The following is a 19,840-nucleotide window of genomic DNA, read 5'->3' as shown; positions in this document are numbered from 1 at the left end:
CATGTGACAATCCAACTAATTGCCCTGCCGACACCACCGGGATGTGCGAACCTGCACTGATGGAGGATGCACATAAATTGTGTAATGATGCTTCCTCAGAGTAAGTGACCTCCTCTGGGAAGTCTTCCTCCTCCTTTGGCACCACCTCCTGAGGGATGCTTGTAACACGTGTGGGAAATGAAGGACATGAATTAGAATTGATAAGCTGAGAGGGTTCCAAACCATCATTGTGTAGATAATCATATTTCAGTGGCTGCTGACATCAAGTCTACTTGAGTGATTGTTATATGCCATGTGGCTGTGTTATATTTAATTCTGTCACTATGCAGCTTGAGATTCCCATCTTTCCACCTCCAATAGCCAAACATTCTGAGAGTTGACGTATCTCCAGCACTTCCTCCTCCACAGCTGTAAAGGTGAAAATGACTCGGGGGCCACCTCTTGTTCTATGCTTCTTCTGGTGTTCTCAGCACTCTTCTCCTGCAAGGAGAGAAAGAAGAGACCTATGAGTGTTAGCTATGCAATGTTTTGAAAGGATGGAAGGAGAACATTTATGAAGGGTCACTGTAAGGGATGGATGTGACATTGCTATAAGATGAGGATCAGAGCCAGTGGTGGCTGCTTAGATAGGGTTTGGAGGAGGTACCCCAATTGAGAGGGATGGGGGCACCTACAAGGTTTGTTGATCTGAGGAGTGATGTGCAGGAGAAGGCTGGGGAAGGCAGAATGAGTGAGTTTGTACATGAATGTGGCATGCCACTCACCTTTCGTGCCCTGATCAGGTCACTGAACCTCTCGTGGTACTGGATCCAGGAACGAGGCATCACCCTCCTGCTGCTGACCTCCTCACCCACTTCCAGCATGTCTGCTTGTTTTCTCAGGCTTGTTTTCTCTCATCTGTGGGGAACAGAATCTCCCTGTGGGCCCTTACAGCCAGCAAAGTGATGTTCAGGGACACATTGAAGAAGCATGGTGCTGCCTTTCCAGGTTGAGTCTCCATTGTGAAGTTCCTGGCTCTGTCATGACACTTCTACAATACTTCAATTCTGATCCTTGCAGGGTCCCTTTAAATATTGGAGCTGAGACTGACTGATATAGGTTGTCATCACACACGCCAACTCTAAATTGTTTGGGAAACCTGGAAGCCAGTTGCAAATGCAGTGGCTGCGTTAAAACGCCACTGACAAATGCAGGGCTGAAACTTCTGGGTTCCTGATGTGCTACCGCCTCCCTTACTGCAAGTGGATCTGAAAGTTAAAATTCAGCCCTAAGTGACAAAAGGGAGGATGGTGCAAGGCAAAAGGAGATGACAATGGGACAAGTACAGAAACAAAAATTGAGCCTTGAGGAGGTGCAAATGGGAATAGCAGAATCATCACCAACAGCTGCCATGAGAAACTATGTGGCCAGAGGTTAGGATGGGAAATTGTTGAATTCAATGTTGAGTTCCAAAGGCTGTAATGGCGCCGTTCCTCAAGTTTTCCTCCATATTGCGAATGTGAACTATCAGAGCCCTGGGCTCTGTTCATATTTCCCTCTCTTCCTTTCTTACTATAATCTCCTCTGGACATCTCCACACTCCTTGGCAAGCTCTTAATAAAAGTTTTAATTTCGTTCTTCTAATTTACTTACGTCCATTTCAGCATGTGAGGAAGCCTCAGGGTCGCAGCTATATAAGATAAAATGTCCAGTACCATTTTTATCTCACTTGCTCATCTGTTTATTCAATCTACCATTTTGTTCAAGTTAAGACAGAGAAGAAAATTTTGCCCTACATTTGTTCATGACCTTTGTAACGTCCTTATATTAAGAATAACATGTTGTAAGAATGTTTCCAAAACTGTCTAAAAATTCCCTTGTTGAGGTACAAGGTATCGGAAGTCTATTTTGCCTAAAAACATTTCCATACATAAAACAGCGGTAACATCCTTTGACGGTCCCCGAAGTCTTTCCTAATCAGCCAGATCTTATCTATCTTACTTTCAGAATAGCACACGTATGCTGGTCGTAACCACCCATAATTACAGTTTGACCCCTTTCTACTTTGCCAGACAAAACACCGAAAACCCCAGTCCAGTCACATTTTGAACAGACAGACTACCCTTTCCGTGTCCTATTTCATAGTCCTTTCATCTTAACTAGTATCTGGAACTGGAGGGGAAAGAAACACAATCCATTAAATTCCTGCTGCATTTTATTGATAGTCTGAATGATCGGCACCATCTTAAACTGTATCTCGTGGAATGGTAATGGAAAAATGATTCTTTTTGTGCAATTTCATTGAAGAATAAGTAAATAAGAATTCGGGGAAAACATTCATAATTAAGAAGTGTAAAGTTCCAATTGATTAGGATGGTGTAATGTTTCTACATTAAGTTCACATATTCCGTGATCACGACAATATTGAATGTTTCTCGCATGTCAGTGCTTATATTAACTGATGCTCCAATGAGGGGGAACTCAGTACAGAACATATTTTATTTGTTCTTTAATATTTACAATAATATAACATGTCAGGAATGAATAATTAACCATTTAGCAAACTATAAAGACACATCATGAATATATTTTAATTTTCTGCGTGGACACATCATGTGTCAGTTAACCTAAGATAGAACATGTACATATGTGAAATGCAGCAATAGTATTCTGAAACAATGTCAGGGGCATGTCTTGTTGAATCTTATGGCCCAAGCTTCCACCGCAGTAAGTTGGAATATGTCTGTTAACTTAAAAGTTTTCAATCTTGTTTTAATGATAGTAGGTATCTTTTCTGATACAACACTTTAAACGCTAAGCACCATATCACATACAAGGCTGTATTTTAAAGACAAATCCCTTGAGTTAACAATGAGAACACGTTGACGGGATATTTTGGAAGATCTTACTCAAAGGAGTATCATGGCATTTGGCAAAGAAAGTACACAAACAGCACCAACTCATGGAAAAGTTCTTCATTTCTATCGGTTCATGACATGCAAGTAACTAAAGGGCTCACCACAGGCCGCTTTGAAATATCCCTGTTGCTGCTAAATTCTCTATGCTGCTAGGCCTCCTACGGCTGTCTGTTTTCATTGCATCCTGCGGCCAGGCAGAATTTCACATTAAATTGCAGCAATTTCAAAGCAAAATGCCGAGCTGAATAGCTGTAAATTTAATTATATATACTTGGTTATAAAAAGGCGTAACCCCTTTTAAATCTACCCAACATTTTATCTATTATGGATTTTTACAGGGCGAAGCGGAAAGGGCAGGGTTTAATTAGATAGCTCTTTCAAAGAGCCCGCACAGGCACGATGGGCTGAATGGCCTCCTTTGGCGCTCTATGAGCCTATGATATTGTTTTTGATTTGATGATTTGCTGATCATTATCAGTAACGGATTTTTGGTTTTTTGCCAAGTGCGAAAGAACAGCCAAATGCTTACTGATCTTAAGTACTCTGTTTTCAGCACTGTATTTCTTAACTTTCTGTTTCCAAGTAATATAGAATTGTAACACAGTAGCTTGAACTGAATTTGGAAATTGTTTCCTTTGGTATATCGGAGAAATGGTTTAAACATGTCTTGATTTGTTTCAGATATCGACAGTAATCATTCCATCTTATACAGTTTCATTTTTAAATATATTCTAAATAAACTGGTAACACTCGCACAATCTTTACTAATGACTTAAAATATATAGTTTTACAGATATGCCAATGCAATGGAACTCTGCCCATTAAATTAGAGTTCAGTATCTAAACACATAAGATATGCATCACTGTCATGCTAGGCCCCCACCTGCCAAGAATGAGGCACATTAATTTTGTCATGAACATTGATTTTAAACTGTTACTGGAGTGAAGAAAGGACTTGTTAAACAGATCAGCCCTGGCTGGAAAAGACATTTGCATATTAACAGACAGTGTTTGGAAGGACAAAGCAGCCATTCCCTGACATTCAACCCACAATGGACTTTTGATCACCAAACATTGAAGATGGGGGAGCACGCATTCCAGATTGTCCGCTAAGATGGCCGAATTCACAAATGGACATGGTCAAACCAGAAAGTCACATGACTAACCTGCTGGGCAACTTGAGTTTTCTGATTTTGTACAAACGGTTTGGGCAAAAAGCTGTTTGCTCCTGGACTGAGATCTCTCTCCTGTCTGCTCCCATCTCTTTCTCACAAGCCTCTCAATCCACTGAAGACACATGAACCCCAAGAGAGAAAAGTCTCCAACAGCAAACAAGGTTTAAGAAAAATACTGGGCCCCAACTAAAAGGAAGATCTACCTACAATCAAAGAGCTCGAAGAATTGTAACAACAGATATTGCCTCAAACCTTTCCACTTTATTTTTTTCCTGCTCATTTCTGTCTCTATTTGCATATGTGTATCACCTATGCGTGGGGTGTGGCATGTAAGCGTAGGCATCAACTGAATTAGAGTTTAAGTTTCATAAATTTCAACTTTTCTTCTTTAAACTTAAGAAAACCTGTTTGTGCTGGTTTATTTGCCTTATAATTGGAAATTGGTGAACAAGGATTCACCAAGGGGAGCTCAAAACACAGTGTCTTTAAAATTAAACCCTGTTGCAGTCAGACCAGGCTTAAAGGGAACCCTAGACCTCAATCACGCATATGGGATTGCAGTAAGTTTAACACGATTTCCAGTGGGCACAGTAACTGTCTTACTGAAGGACATCTTCCCAGCGCAAATTTGACAAGAATTTTTTATTCACTTCATCAGGACCAGCAGGGAGTGGCTGGAGAGGAAAGTATAAAGCCGTTGAAGTTTGAGGCAAAATACGGAGGAGGGTGTGTAGAACACCATCATGGCCAAAATGCAACATAACTTGTCTCTAACTGAGAGCAACACTCAACAAAGAGCCTTTGAAAAACACTGAAAAGAAGATATGATTTGCAACATGCTGTTCGGAAATTTGAAAAGATTCCGCCTCAAAACATACAGACGGTAAAATGTTTAGATTGTTTTAATAAAAAATAGTTTTATTTTATTAGAAATTTCGAGTCCTATCCCTATCTGCTGAATGCATATTATACTCAAGTCTTTTTCAGAGCAATGCTATTATTTGACCATTTATTGGCCCCAGTATTGTTCACGCAGTTAGTAATCGCAATACCAATTTGAGCACACAAGATGGTCAAAAGCGGTTTGTGTCTGGTTGCCATGAACCTCCCGGACTTCCATCATTTTAAAATTTCTGTTCATCAGCTTTAGGAAATTCTGTCTTTGCTGTTTGTTTTTTTTTCCTACGTGTCAAAGGACACGCCAATGCTCTTGTTTCAACTGTAGCAAGTCACCGGGCCCCGCGATCATCAGCTCTGCTATAACATGTACTGGGGCTTTTTCCCATGGGTTCGCGCCAACACTTCTAAATATTTCCAAGGATATTTTTTCTTTTCCCCTCGGTGTTTTCTTTAGGTCTTGACTATTCGAGTGAATAAGTGCAATGAGAAAGTTGAGCAGAGACAAAGTGTAATGGTAACCAGATGTTAACGAGTAGGAGAGTGCAGCTTGACATGTCCATCAGTTTAGGCATTAGCCAGTGAGAGTGCACGGATTGGGTTGTTCTGCCCTCTCCCGGGGGCTATTGGCTGTGGGCTCTGCGGCAGCTCTGGGGTTAAAACTCCAACACAAACCCAGCTATAAAACCAGGAGATCAGAGTACAGATCCGCTTCTTCCTCTTTACTTTCCTATCCACTTTGGAACATATCTGTTCACTTCCAGAATGCAGGGAAAGGGTTTCGTTTACTTTCTAAAACTCCACTGGATCATCAGCTTGGTTTCTGCAATCCAAAGAGAAGAGCTTTTCCCGTTTGGTCCACACATAGGAGACCTTACCCTGCAGCAAGGCGATGATGAAACCTCTCAAGTTGTAAAGCTGAAAAGGCCATTTGTCTTTTATGACACACAGTTCAGTAATCTTTACGTAAGTTTTGTGATGGTAAATAAAACAAAAGTTACATTTAGTGGGCGCTGTCTTCTTTGCTCGAATTACATAACTGACAGTGAACCAGACCGCCACCCGAATCATTGTTTTAAAATGATCGGGGCTGGGGGATTCTCACTAACTTCTGCCTTGTCGCTTCTCAGTTCGGGTTTGGCAAACCAATTTACACAGCGCCCTCCAATCATTTCTAAAAGGCAATAGTTTTAGTAACTAATTGAACTGAATCGACGGATGTTCATTCCCACCTTTCTTGACAGGAGAAACTGAAACTAAATATGATCTAAAAATGATATGTGTAATGAGGTATATGTTTACCTATTTTGTGTACAGATGTGAACATGTCTGGAAATACCGCAGTTAAGGGTGCTAAAGTAGAATCAAAGTACTTTAAATGAATATTATTGTAACCATTAGGTTTCAGAACAATGGAGTTCCACTGGATTGCTGATAAACGGTTGATTCCTTTATTTTCAGGTCGGAACGAATGGAATCATCTCCACCCAGGATTTCCCCAGAGAGACCCAATATGTGGATGACGGATTCCCCACCGATTTCCCGGTGATAGCGCCTTACTTGTCAGATATCGACACAAGTAATGGCCGAGGGCGGATTTATTACAGGGAAGACGATTCCTCTGGCATCCTTGACCGTGCCGGCCAAGAGATCAGGAGAGGCTTTCCTCAAAGCTCATTCACTCCGACCAATGCTTTCATCGCCACTTGGGAGAACGTGGCGCCTTATGAGGAAGTGTCGCGCTCGGTTGCCTCCTCTGACAGAGTAAGAAACTACAAGAACTTCATTAGTACTGAGATGCCAGCCAGCAATTATGCATGACCCTGGCTTGGGTATACCTTTAGCAGCCATCCTGTTAGTACTTTCCTCAAAGCTGGATGATCCAGCTCCTGGCCACCACTGGGGACCACTTCTAATACAACATTACTTTCCACTATTAACTTACAGAGTGACTTTGGATTTAAAACCATAACTGATTAATACCAAGCAGTTTGGTTGAAAGAAACCAGGCTGCCTTTTGTTGGTTTTTAAATATATATATATTTATTCTTTCTTGGTATGTGTGTGTCACAGGCAAGGCCAGCATTTGTTGCCCAGCCCTAATTTCCCTTGAAAAGGTGGTGGTGAGCTGCCTTCTTGAACTGCTGCAGTCCATGTGGTGTAGGTACACACACAATGCTGTTAGGAAGGGAGTTCCAGGTTTTAAGCCCAGCAACAGTGAAGGAACGGAGATATAGTTCCAAGTCAGGATGGTGTCTGGCTCGGAGGGGAACCTGCAGGTGGTGGTGTAGCCATGCATCTGCTGCCCTTGTCCTTCTAGTTGGTAGAAGTCATGGGTTTGGAAGGTACTGTCAAAGGAGACTTGGCAAGTTGCTGCAGTGCATCTTGTAGATAGGAACATAGAAATATAGAAAAATAGGAGCAGGAGTAGGCTATTCGGCCCTTTGAGCCTGCACCGCTATTCAATACGATCATGGCTGATCATCCAAACTCAGTATCCTGTTCCTGCTTTCTCCCCATATCCCTTGATCCCTTTAGCCCTAAGAACTATATCTAACTTTTTCTTGAATATATTTAATGATTTAGCCTCAACTGCTTCCATGGTAGAGAATTCCACAGGTGAGAATTCCACTCTCTGGGTGAAGAAATCCCTCCTCATCTCAGTCCAAATGGCTTCCCCCTTATTCTTAGATTGTGACCCCTGGTCCTGGCCCCCCTGCAATCGGGAACATCCTTCCTGCATCTAGTGGTGGAGGGATTGAAAGTTTAGTGTGGTGAATGGGGTGACAAACAAGCGGGTTGCGTTGTTCTGGATGGTGTTGAGATTCTTAAGTGATATTGGAGTTGCATTCATCCAGGCAAGTAGAGAATATTCCATCACACTCCTGACTTGTGCCTTGTAGATGGTGGACAGGTTTTTGGGAGTCAGGAGGTGAGTTACTCATCACAGGATTCCTAGCCTCTGACCTGCTCTTGTAGCCATGGTATTTATATGGCTGGTCTGGTTAAGTTTCTGGTCAATGGTAATCCCCAGGATGTTGATGGTGAGCGAGTCAGCGATGGTAATACCTTTTGAACATATAGGGGAGATGGTTGGATTCTCTCTTGTTGTGTGGCACAAATGTTACTTCAGGCCCATGCCTGGATGTTGTTCAGGTTTTGCTGCATGAGGGCATGGACTGCTTCAGTATCTGAGGAGTCGCGAATGGTACTGAACGCCATGCAATCATAAGCAAATGTCCCCACTTCTGACCTTATGATGGAGGAAACGTCATTGATGAAGCAGCTGAAGATGGTTGGGCCTAGAACACTACCCTGAGGAACTCCTGCAGTGATGTCCTGGGACTGAGATGATTGACCACCAATAACCACGACCATCTTCCTTTGTGCCAGGTATGACTCCAACCAGTTTTCCCCCTTGATCTACATTGACTTCAATTTTGCTGGGCTCCTTGCTGCCACATTTAGTGAAATGCTCCCTTGATGTCAAGCGCAGTCACTGTCACTCACCTCTGGAATTCAGTTCTTTTGTCTATGTTTGAACCAAGGCTGTAGTGCAGTCTAGAGTTGAGTGGCCCTGGTAGAACCGAAATTGAGCATCGGTGAGCATGTTGTTGCTGAGTAAGTGGTGTTTGACAGCACTATTGTTGACACCTCCCATCACTTTGCAGATAATTGAGAGTAGACTGATCGGGTGGTAACTGGCCAGATTGGATTTGTCCTGATTTTTGTCAGCAGGACATATTTGGGCAATTTTGCACAATGCCAGGTGGATGCCAGTGTTGTAGATGTACTGGAACAGCTTGGCTAGGGGCAAAGCCAGTTCTGGAGCACAAGTCTTCAGTTTTACAGCCGAGATATTGTCAGGATCCATAGCCTTTGCTGCATCCAGTGCCTTCAGCCATTTCTTGATATCACGCGAAGTGAATCAAGTTAGCTGAAGACTGATAACTGTGATGCTGGGGATCTTATGAGGAGGCTGAGACAGATCATCCAGTCAGCACTTCTGGCTAAAGGTGGTTGTAAACACTTCAGCCTTGTCTTTTGCACGGACATGCTGGGCTCCCCCATCATTGAGGATGAGGATGTTTGTGGAACCTCCTCCCTTGTTTAGTTGTTTTATTGTCCACCACCATTCACAACTAGATGTGGCAGAACTGCAGAGCTTTGATCTGATCCATTGGTTGTGGGATACTTTAGCTTTGTCTGTAGCATGCTGCTTCCACATGTAGTCCTGTGTGGTAGGTTGGCACCTCATTTTTAGGTATGCCTGGTCCTAGCATGCTGTCTTACACTCTTCATCGAACCAAGGTTGATCCCCTGTTTTAAAGGACATTAGTGAACCAGTTGGGTTTTCATGACAATCCGGTAGTTTCATGCTCATCAGTACTGATGCTGGCTTTTTATTCCAGATTTATTAATTAATCGAATTTAAATACCAGCAGCTGCCTTGTCTCTTGAGCATTAATCTGGGCCTCTGGATTATGGTCCCGTAACATTACCACCCACCCAGAGGCCAATAGAGGCCCTTAAGTGGCCAGTTACCAGTCACTTAAGGGCCTCCTCCTGCCGTCGCTGTGATTTAACCAGGGAGGTTGCCTGATTTTACAGGGAAGTCGCCTAGTAAGATGAGGCAACCTCCCTGTGGGCTTGGGGAAGGCCCTCCTCCTCCGTAGGCAATCTATGGCCCATAAAGGGCACCCACGAGGAAAAACTCCATATGCGTTAACCCCTGTTCCCCCTGCACTAAACGCCCACCGTCCTCGCTGGGGTCTGCCGGTTTGGCCCCAGCCACCCCACGTCACTTACCTTGAGCCAAGGGTCCAAGGCCATTTTTTTAAATTTCCAAAATATACTTTATTCATAAAAATCTGTAAAAAATACATTATAAAACAGTTCAAAACAACACCAAGTCGACAATACAAAGAGTGCAAAGGAGATCAGTTTCCTTCAATACAGGAATGAGTTGCCTCACAACCCTTCCATTTAATTTTACATGCCATGTACATTTTGCAGCAAACCCATATTTTCTGGATACAGCCCGAGGGGTTTTCCATGGATCCAGCCCCTCAGTTCAGCTTGGTGGGGGGAGCTTATACAGTGGTCTTTCCCCATTGAGCCTTTGTCGCGGCTGCCCCAAGCTTTAGTGCGTCCCTCAGCACGTAGTCCTGGACCTTGGAATGTGCCAGTCTGCAACACTCGGTTGTGGACAACTCTTTTGCGCTGGAAGACCAGCAAGTTTCGGGCAGACCAAAGAGCGTCTTTCACTGAATTGATAGTCCTCCAGCAGCAGCTGATGTTTATCTCGGTGTGTGTCCCTGGGACCAGCCCGTAGAGCACAGAGTCCTGTGTTACAGAGCTGCTTGGGATGAACCTCGACAAAAAACACTGCATCTCTTTCCACAACTGCTTAGCAAAGACACATTCCAGAAGGAGGTGGGCAACCGTCTCTTCCCCACCACAGCCACCGCGGGGGCATTGTGCGGAGTGGGTGAGACTTCGGGCATGCAGGAAGGATCTGACGGGAAGGGCTCTTCTCACCACCAGCCAAGCTACATCTTGGTGCTTGTTTGAAAGTTCTGGTGATGAGGCATTCTGCCAAATGACTTTGGCGGTCTGCTGAGGGAACCATCCGACCGGATCCACCATCTCCATTACCCGAAGGGCCTTGAGGACATTCCGTGCATACCACTGCCTGATGGATTGGAGGTCAAAGGGGTTTTTCCGTAGAAACTGTTCCACGAAGGATAAGTGGTACGGCACGGTCCAACTGGATGGAGCTTTCCGCGGCAATGTGACCAGGCCCATCCTTCGCAACACCGGAGACAGATAAAACCTCAGCACGTAGTGACACTTGGAGTTTGCGTACTGGGGGTCTGTGCACAGCTTGATGCAGCCGCACACAAATGTGGTCATCAGGGCGACGTATGGTACATTTTTCCCGCCCTTATCCAGAGGTTTGAACATTGTGTCCCTCCGGACCCGGTCCATTTTGGATCCCCAGATGAAGCGGAAAATGGTTCGGGTGACTGCCACGGCACGGGAGTGGGGTATGGGCCAGACCTGCACCACGTACAGCAACAACGTGAGCTTCTCACACCTGATGACCAGGTTCTTACCCACAATGGAGAGAGATCGCTGCTCCCACATGTTCAGCTTGTGTTGTACCTTGGCTACTCGCTCCTTCCAGGTTTTGGTGCACGCCCCGACCCTTCTTAACCATATCCCCAGCACCTTCAGGTAGTCTGACCTGACAGTGAAGGGGACAAAGGATCAGTCAGCCCAGTTCCCAAAGAACATGGCCTCGCTCTTGCTGTGGTTAACTTTGGCTCCCGAGACCAGTTCGAACTGGTCGCAGATGCTCATCAATCTGCAAACGGACAGCGGATCCGAGCAGAAGATGGTGATGTCCATGTACAGGGAGGTTTTAACCTGAGTGCCTCCGCTGCCAAGATTGTCACCCCTCTTATGTTCGCATCTTTCCTAATAGACTCAGCAAAGGGTTCAATACAGAAAACCAACAAGACCGGGGAGAGAGGACAGCCCTGTCTGATTCCAGATTGGATCGGGAAAATTTCTGATTCCCACCCATTGATTGAGACTGCGCTACCGATGTTTGTGTAGAGCAGTTTGATCCAATTGCAGATTCCATCCCCAAACCCCATTTTGGAAAGCACATCCATCATGTAGGTGTGCGATATCCTGTCAAAAGCTTTCTCCTGGTCCAGGCTGATGAGGCAGGTGTCCACCCTCCTCTCCCGTACATAGGTGATCGTATCCCTGAGTAGCGTGACACTAACAGAGATCTTCCTGCCGGCTACAGTGCAGGTCTGGTTAGGGTGAATCACCAACTCCAGAGCAGACGTGACTCGACTGACAATGACTTTGGACAGAACCTTGTCAACATTAAGCAGTGAGATGGGCTGCCAATTTCTGATTTCTGCCCTCTCCCCCTTCCACTTGTAGATGAAGGTGATGATGCCTTTCCTCATGGATTGTGACATGCTGCCGGCCAGAAGCCTACTCTCGTATACTTCCAGCAGGTCCGGGCCGACCCAGTCACACAGGGCTGAATACAACTCAACTGGTAAGCCATCGCTTCCGGGAGTTTTACTCGTCTCGAAGGACTTGACGGCCTTTGTCAGCTCGTCCAGAGTTAGCAGCTTGTCCAGTCTCTCCCTCATGCTGTCATCTAAGACCTCTGTGATAGATGACAGGAAGGACTGGGAGTCTCTGCTGTCTGTGGGCTTCACATCATACAGCCCAGCATAAAAGGATTTGCTGATCCTTAGTATGTCGGACTGCGAAGACATTACCGAGCCATCCTCTTCCTTCAGGCTTCTGATCACAGAGCTCTCTCTGTGTACCTGCGCAATGGAGTGGACTCTGGACCAGAAGATGATCTTGGAGGCCTCCGTGGCAAAGAGCGAGGCCTGCTGGCTCTTCACCAAATGGAGGTCCTCCTTGACCTTGACCCCCATCGACTGCAGCCGGAGCAGAGTTTGCATACTTTTCTGGAGTCGGGACATTTCCCTCTGTCTCTCTCTCGTCCTCTGAACACCTTTGTGGATAGAGAACCTCTTGATGTTCTCCTTGATCGCCTCCCACCAGTGAACTGGAGACTCAGAGGGGTTTCACAGTCCTCAACCCTTTGTAATCCCTTTTGAGTTCCTCCACGTTCTCTGGGGTTAGCAGTGTAGCATTGAGCTTCCATATCCCCCTGCCAACCCGCTGGTCATCCTGTAAGTGACAGTCAGCCTGTAAGAGGCAATTGTCGGAGAAGAACACCGGCTTGACGTTGGTGGATCTGACCGTGACAGCACGGGACACAAACAGGAAGTCAATCCTGGAATGGGCAGACCTGTCCGTTCTTGACCATGTGCATCTACGCTGCGCTCCATTTGCAGGTTTGCTGAAGATGTCGTACATTTTGGCATCTTTTACTGTTTCTATTAGGAATCTGGATGTAGCGTCCAGTTTGCTGTCGTCTGTGCCGGATCGTCCAGCTGAACCGATGATGCAGTTGAAGTCACCGCCTCGGATGACCGGCCTGGATGTCGCCAGCAGCAGTGGGAGCTGCTGGAAGATGGTCAGCCGCTTGCTGCATTGAACCGGGACGTACATGTTGATCAACCAGAGCGGAGCATTGTTGTACATTACATCTGCTACGAGGAGGCGACCACGCACCACCTCCTTAACATCGGAGATGGTGAAGTTACCTCCCGCAGCAGAATACCCAGGCCAGAGGAACGGGAATCATTACCCACTGACCAGATCGATGGCCCGTGGGACCACCATCGCAACCATTGCCTTTAGGTGCTGAGGTGTGGTATTCCACACTCCTGCAGAAACAGTAGGTCGGCTTTGACCTTGGTGAGGTAATCCAAGGTTGAAACACATCACGTAGTGGATTTAATGCTATGCACATTAATTGGTTCAAGGCCTTTCTTTAAATTTCCAAAATATACTTTATTCATAAAAATCTGTAAAAAAATATGTTACAAAACAGTTCCTAATAGCACCAAGTCAAAAAATACAAACAGTGCAAAGGAAGTCAGTTTCCTTCAACACAGGAGTGAGTTGCCTCACCACCCTTCCATTTCATTTTTTATGCCATATACATTTTACAGCAAACAAAAATTTTCCCGATACAGTTCGAAGGGTTTTCCATGGATCCAGCCCCTCAGTTCAGCTTGGTGGGGGGATCTTACACTGTGGTCTTTCCCCATTGAGCCTTTGCTGCGGCTGCCCCAAGTTTTAGTGCGTCCCTCAGCACGTCTTCCTGGATCTTGGAACGTGCCAGTCTGCAACATTCGGTCGTGGACAGCTCTTTGCGCTGGAAGACCAGCAAGTTTCAGGCAGACCAAAGGGCCTCTTTCACCGAATTGATACTCCTCCAGCAGCAGTTGATGTTTTTCTCAGTGTACATCCCTGGGAACAGCCCATAGAGCACAGATTCCTGTGTTACAGAGCTGCTTGGGATGAACCTCGACAAAAACCACTACATCTCTTTCCAAGGGTCCAAGGCCTCTTGCAGTACCAGCAGTAGCCACTGCTCCCTGTAGCACTGCTGATTCATCTGAGCTGCAGGCCCTGTGATTGGCTGGAACACCTTAAGATCAAACCGGGGTGGATCCGAAAGACCGAGGCAGGGCTTCCCCTGCCTTTTTGGCCCGGTACTGTGAGCCCCGCCGGCCCCACAAAATTCAGCATGGCGGTTGCACTTATCGCAATATTTAAGACAAAATTTAGTTCATATTTGCCTATTCAAATCAATCTGAGTTTGTCAAAACCCAAATACACACTTTTTCCATCACTAATTGACCAGTTGTTTCTCAACAAGAGATTTCTTTTGGAACTAACATTGAAATTCCCCTATTTAATTGATGTAAAACATCCAGTTTTCTATTTAGTTTTTGTCTGTTTAAATAGATTTATTCTTATGAAATGAAAAATTGGTGCAACTAAATGGAATTTGTGCATATTTTTCTCTTTTAGTTCAACACCTTTCAAGCACTGTTGGCTTTTGATGAGTCAAACACCTATGCAATTTTTCTGTACCCAGAAGATGGGTTGCACTTCTTTGGGACCCGTCCTAAAGAGTCCTACAATGTTCAGATAGAGCTGCCTGCTCGGGTGGGCTTCAGCAGAGGGGAAACTGGGTACTTGCTGCGGAAAAGAGAGGGTCCTTATTACAGTGTTACCAGCAATGAGCAATCTGTGAAAAACCTATATCAGTGAGTACATTTCATTCACAGCCATGTAGAATTTTGCCCCTTTAAACCTCTTTGCTTCTCCACCTTGCTCCTTTTTAAAAGCACTCCTCTTTGACCAAGCTGCCCTAATATCTCCTTCTTTGGCCTGCCATCAGTGTTTGTCCATGGCAATCCTGTGAAGTGTCTAGGGTCTTTTTAACTATGTTAAAGGCACTATATAAATGCAGTTGTTTCTTGTTACAAAGCAACTTAAGTAAATAAATATTGAGCCATGTGTCATTTAATGAAATTTGAGCAATTAGCTAGCCACATTGTGGCAAGCTTTTATGTATATTAAGAACTGAACATTATTTGATATCCTAGATGAATACATTCTCAATTAGTAAAATATCAAAGACTCAGTTCTGTAAGTTTTGGAGATGTGAGATATTGTGCTAGGCTTAATATTCAGTAAGTTGTACATATGACTAATTGGAATTACTTTGAATGGCAAAGAGGAGTTTTGCTGAACTTTACTGAAAATCTGCTTGAAACACTAATAACTAAAGCTTACAAATGCCATTTAGAAAATGAGTATTGAGTAAAGACTAAACTCATTATTTTATGACCACTATAGGATGGGCAATTCAGGTGCCCGAGGAGTTTGGGTTTTTCATATTGGTGGAACTTCTTCATTCAACAATATAATGCAAGCAAAAGTAGGAGGGGCACCATCAGGAGAGGATTCTATTGTAACATTGGACAGTACCTTAAGTGGTCCAGTTATGCCTAATATACTCGAATCTGAATACACTGAGACTGAAGATTTCAAACAATATTATGAAGATGATGATGAAGATGAGTTTGAATACATACCCTCTGTATCCACAGAACCTCAGGAGAGAGTTGATGGTATTCCAGAGGACCCACCATATCCAGATGTAGGCATTATACCATCCTATCCTGAAGGTTATCCAGAGGCAGGCATTGTGTCATCATACCCTGAGTCTGGGGCTTTGCCATCATATCCTGAAAGGTACCCAGAAACTGATACGGGGTCATCATATCCTGAGAGGTACCCTGAGGTTCGGACCGGGCCAAGATACCCTGATGGATACTCAGAAGTTGAATCTTTGCCTATAAATAGATTACCAGTTACACAAGATAGACACGTTGTCAGTGTGGAAGAAGATGAGGAGCTAGGTACCGGTGGTAAGTGACTTGGAAAGTTGATTTCAAATATGGTTATGTATTTGATCAATATATTATGATTAAAAACTCACTTTTGAAATTATAGCCTGTACTATTCTAATCTGTAATAGTCGATAGAAGCAGAGTTTACCATTCAAATATACAAAAACACTTTTGCAATAGATATGGAAGTTTTTAGATAATTTGTAGCAATATTTAATTAGCACAATGTACTGTATATCAAATATGAATGCTAATGAACTATACATTTTGACAATTTTATGTCCAGGCATTAAGCAGTGCAGTTATTGAAAAATAATGAAAGTAAAAATAAAATTATTGTATGATGGAGTTTGTATTTGTAGGAGTAGTATATAGGGATTTCACAACGTACTTTCTCCTTAGTTTTCTGGGACCTAGTGATACAAATTTTTCAAAGCAAGCCACAATGGTTATTCCAATAAAACCTGTGCCGATATTACCAGTGGTAAATATGTTGGTCTGATATTTTCTTTGTTGTAATCTGAACAAATGTGGATATTCTGATTAAGGCATTCCTTGTCTTTCAGTTTTCACTTACAGTACGGATACAAGGGAAACCTGTGAGAGAAACCAGGGGCAATGTTCCCAGCAGGCTTATTGTGCTGATTACTCAAGTGGATTCTGCTGCCATTGCCATTCTGGTTACTATGGAAATGGAAGGGAATGTCTACCAGAAGGTAGTTTAGAAAAATTAAAATAAAGTTCCTAGCTTAATCTAAATTTATCACTGGGCTTAGAAACTGTCCATTTATACATTTATGTGATCATTTGATTATTTTTTCTGCAGGTGTTACACAGCGTGTGAATGGAAAAGTAAATGGAAAATTAAAGGTTGGAACCAGTCGAATGCCTGTGGAGTTTCAGAATGCTGATCTGCATGCATATGTAGTTGTAAATGATGGGCGAGCCTTTACAGCTATTAGCCAAATTCCTGAGATTGTAGGTTGGGCAATGCAATCACTGTCAATAATTGGAGATCTTTTTGGATGGTTGTTTGCTGTAGAGCAACCAGGCTTCAAAAATGGTTTAAGCATTGCAGGTAAGTGAGGCTACATTGTCTAATTTTAATTGAAATTTGACATATGCCCAATATCCAGAGTATGTGAGGAGTTTGATAAGTGAAGAGTTGTCAACTCCTGATCCCTGACTCCTTTTGATGTAAAAGCCCACCTGGAAACTGTGTTATGCAGTTGAGTAAAAACCCCTTTGGTGCTCTTTAAGTGTGGTTGCAAAGATCAGTACTTAATGCCTAACGTTGTGGACACTGATCAGAGCTTGAACCCAAACTAACTTCGAGTTATATTGTGTGACTTAACATAACTAGTTTTAAAGGAGATTTTGAAACCCTCCTCTTAATTTTAAACAGTAGTAAAGAAAATAATCTGTGGTTCATTTACCAATTTTGAGTTACTGTCTACATTTGTTCATTATTTAAATTTACAGAATTTGCTTATATGGCTCAGCAGTTAAAGGCACCACATGGTACAGTATTAGAATGTCTCAGCTTTGATATCTGGGGCCTGATTTTAACCCATTCAAAATCCATCCACTTGCACAAGAGTTAAAATTGAGCTCCTGGTCTGTGTTGCGTTAGTTGACCTTTACAGAGCACAGACTCAAAAGTGTTAACCTGCCTTTCTCCATCAGATGCTGACTAACCTGTTAAGGGTAACTTTTCATTTACCCAAATTTCAGTTTTTATTTCACTATTCTCTGTATGCATGTGAATATCATTGTGTACAGTATATATCATCTAATGGTTTTCTGACTGTAGTGATGCTAGTAATACAGACAGGATATACCATTCCAGGGTCGCCATGGTAGTGCTACAGTTGACCTCAACATCTCCAGAGTAGGTTGGAGGAAAAACATTGGTCACAGTTCCTTGCTCCTGCTTGTTATCCAGTGACCCCAGCTGAAATGCACATGTGCGGATATGACCTGGTTCAGTTGTGATTTTCTCCACATTTGTTAGGTGCTTAGTGTCCACACTCACACATGAAGAATGGCCACTTAGTTGAGTAACCATCAAGTGAATTATTGGTTTTAGAAGAGGAGGTGTAAGGAAAGAAGAAATTGTAACAAATGTAGTATTGCAGTAGCACGTTGCTTTCATTGCATAACCTAATTTTAAAAATGTCTTCTAGGTGCTAAATTTATTCGCAATGTTGATGTCACCTTCTATCCCGGCAATGAGAAGTTAAATATAATGCAAATAGCTCAAGGTCTGGATACACAGAATTATCTCAGTGTTGCCACTGAGATTGAGGGCGAGTTGCCTAATATTGCCCAAGGTGCTACAGTCCAGATCCAGCCATATGATGAACTCTACCACCGCTCCAATTCTGGTATGTCAACATCGTTAAGCTGTTTTTTTTTTACATTTTTTTATTTTTAAACTTGTCTTCATTTTAGTTGCCATGTGAAAAATTAAGATTTACTATTTTTTAAAATCATGATTTCTCGAATTTTTCTCTGAAATGCAAGCAGCTGTTAAATATTTAGCTTGCCATTCACTAGGAAGGGCATATAACATCCTTAACTGAAGCTTTGTAAATGCATCAAACCATTTCATACTATACAGGTGTCTGTGTGAACACTGTCATACATTTCACATGATGCACTGAGAAGTATAAACAATATTAGTTATCAAGATCTTTCATTTTTAATTTTAACATTGAAAACAGTTGTAACAAATGTTACTTTTGTTTTCAAACTTCCCTTTTGCAGCAATGACATCTACAGCCTACAGGGAGTATACTGTTGAATCCAGGAATGGTGAGACACAGACACTTCAATATCAGTTGAGACAGAATATTACCTACTATGACTGTGAACATGCACCAAGGACCATTCCAGCCACTCAACAACTTAACGCTGACCGTATTTTTGTGCTATATGATCAGAATGAGCAGGTGGTTAGATATGCAATGATCAACCAGATTGGACCCGCCAGAGGTAAATGATATTTGGATTAGAATCTCGGTCTGTTTTTGCATTCCTTTATTAGCTCTGTGGAGAAGAATAAGATATTGGAATTTCAGTGCCTGTTTTAAATGATAAGACTGCTTATAAAAAATAATAAATGTGCATTTCGCAGTTTAAACAATATCCTAGCCATGCTCTTTTGGATTCAAAGAGTTGGCAGTCAGTCTTAGAAATACATGTTAAACAATATGCAGCACAGTGGTTAGCACCACAGCCTCACAGCTCCAGCAACTCAGGTTCAGTTCTGGGTACTGTCTGTGCAGAGTTTGCAAGTTCTCCCTGTGACTACGTGGGTTTCTGCTGGGTGCTCTGGTTTCATCCCACAGCCAAAGACTTGCAGGTTAATAGGTAAACTGGCTATTGTAAATTGCCCCTAGTGTAGGTAGATGGTGGGGATGGGGTAGGGAATATGGGATTAATGTAGGATTAGTATAAATGGGTGGTTGTTGGTTGGCACAGGCTCAAAGGGCCAAAGGGCCTGTTTCAGTGCTGTATCTCTAAATAAATAAACATCTGCCTGCACCTGCTGGTTCTTGCTCTTTGAACAATGTACTTTGGTTTTCTGAGCAATAACACATACTAAATGACTAATTGCAAACTATCTGACCCATGTCTTCTGTTTGTTCCTGCATGTGTAGAAAGTACTTGCTCATGTATTAAGCAATAAACAGACATTCATAAAGGAGATAAGCAGGAAGAGAATAATGACTGAACACCAAGGGCATTGAAAAGAGTGAGAGAGCAGCTTAATATGTCAGATCTTAACAAAGCTCTTTTTACTCTGAACAAGTGAATAAATTGGCCACAGGCCTGAGGTCAGGAAGTCAAGTGATTCAATGCATGAAATAAAGTTTCTGATGGGAGAAGCAGATCATGAGCTAGCTAATTTAAAATATGCAGGACCCTTTCTAGTAAGATTGCGTGTTGCGAATAGGGAAGTATTTTGTACATTGAT

At 43.2% G+C, this 19,840-nt stretch overlaps 1 protein-coding gene across 5 annotated transcripts in view; it reads left to right on the top strand.

Annotated features, from left to right (window-relative positions):
* Positions 1-5,694: 5,694 nt before the first annotated feature.
* The window catches only part of nid2a (nidogen 2a (osteonidogen)), a 165,924-nt gene continuing 151,778 nt past the window's right edge, over positions 5,695-19,840 (top strand). For all 5 annotated transcript variants that reach the window (XM_068039105.1, XM_068039106.1, XM_068039107.1 and 2 more), the window contains exons 1-8: positions 5,695-5,935; positions 6,431-6,733; positions 14,468-14,706; positions 15,302-15,876; positions 16,425-16,574; positions 16,685-16,936; positions 18,045-18,245; positions 18,628-18,855. In XM_068039105.1, the coding sequence (XP_067895206.1) occupies positions 5,735-5,935; positions 6,431-6,733; positions 14,468-14,706; positions 15,302-15,876; positions 16,425-16,574; positions 16,685-16,936; positions 18,045-18,245; positions 18,628-18,855 (2,149 nt within the window). In that variant the 5' untranslated portion in view covers positions 5,695-5,734. The remainder of the gene's footprint in view (positions 5,936-6,430; positions 6,734-14,467; positions 14,707-15,301; positions 15,877-16,424; positions 16,575-16,684; positions 16,937-18,044; positions 18,246-18,627; positions 18,856-19,840) is intronic.

Source organism: Heterodontus francisci, chromosome 9, assembly GCF_036365525.1.
Source record: "Heterodontus francisci isolate sHetFra1 chromosome 9, sHetFra1.hap1, whole genome shotgun sequence".
NCBI lineage: Eukaryota > Metazoa > Chordata > Chondrichthyes > Heterodontiformes > Heterodontidae > Heterodontus > Heterodontus francisci.
The sequence above is the reverse complement of the archived record's forward strand: the minus strand, read 5'-3'. Positions and strand labels throughout refer to the sequence as shown.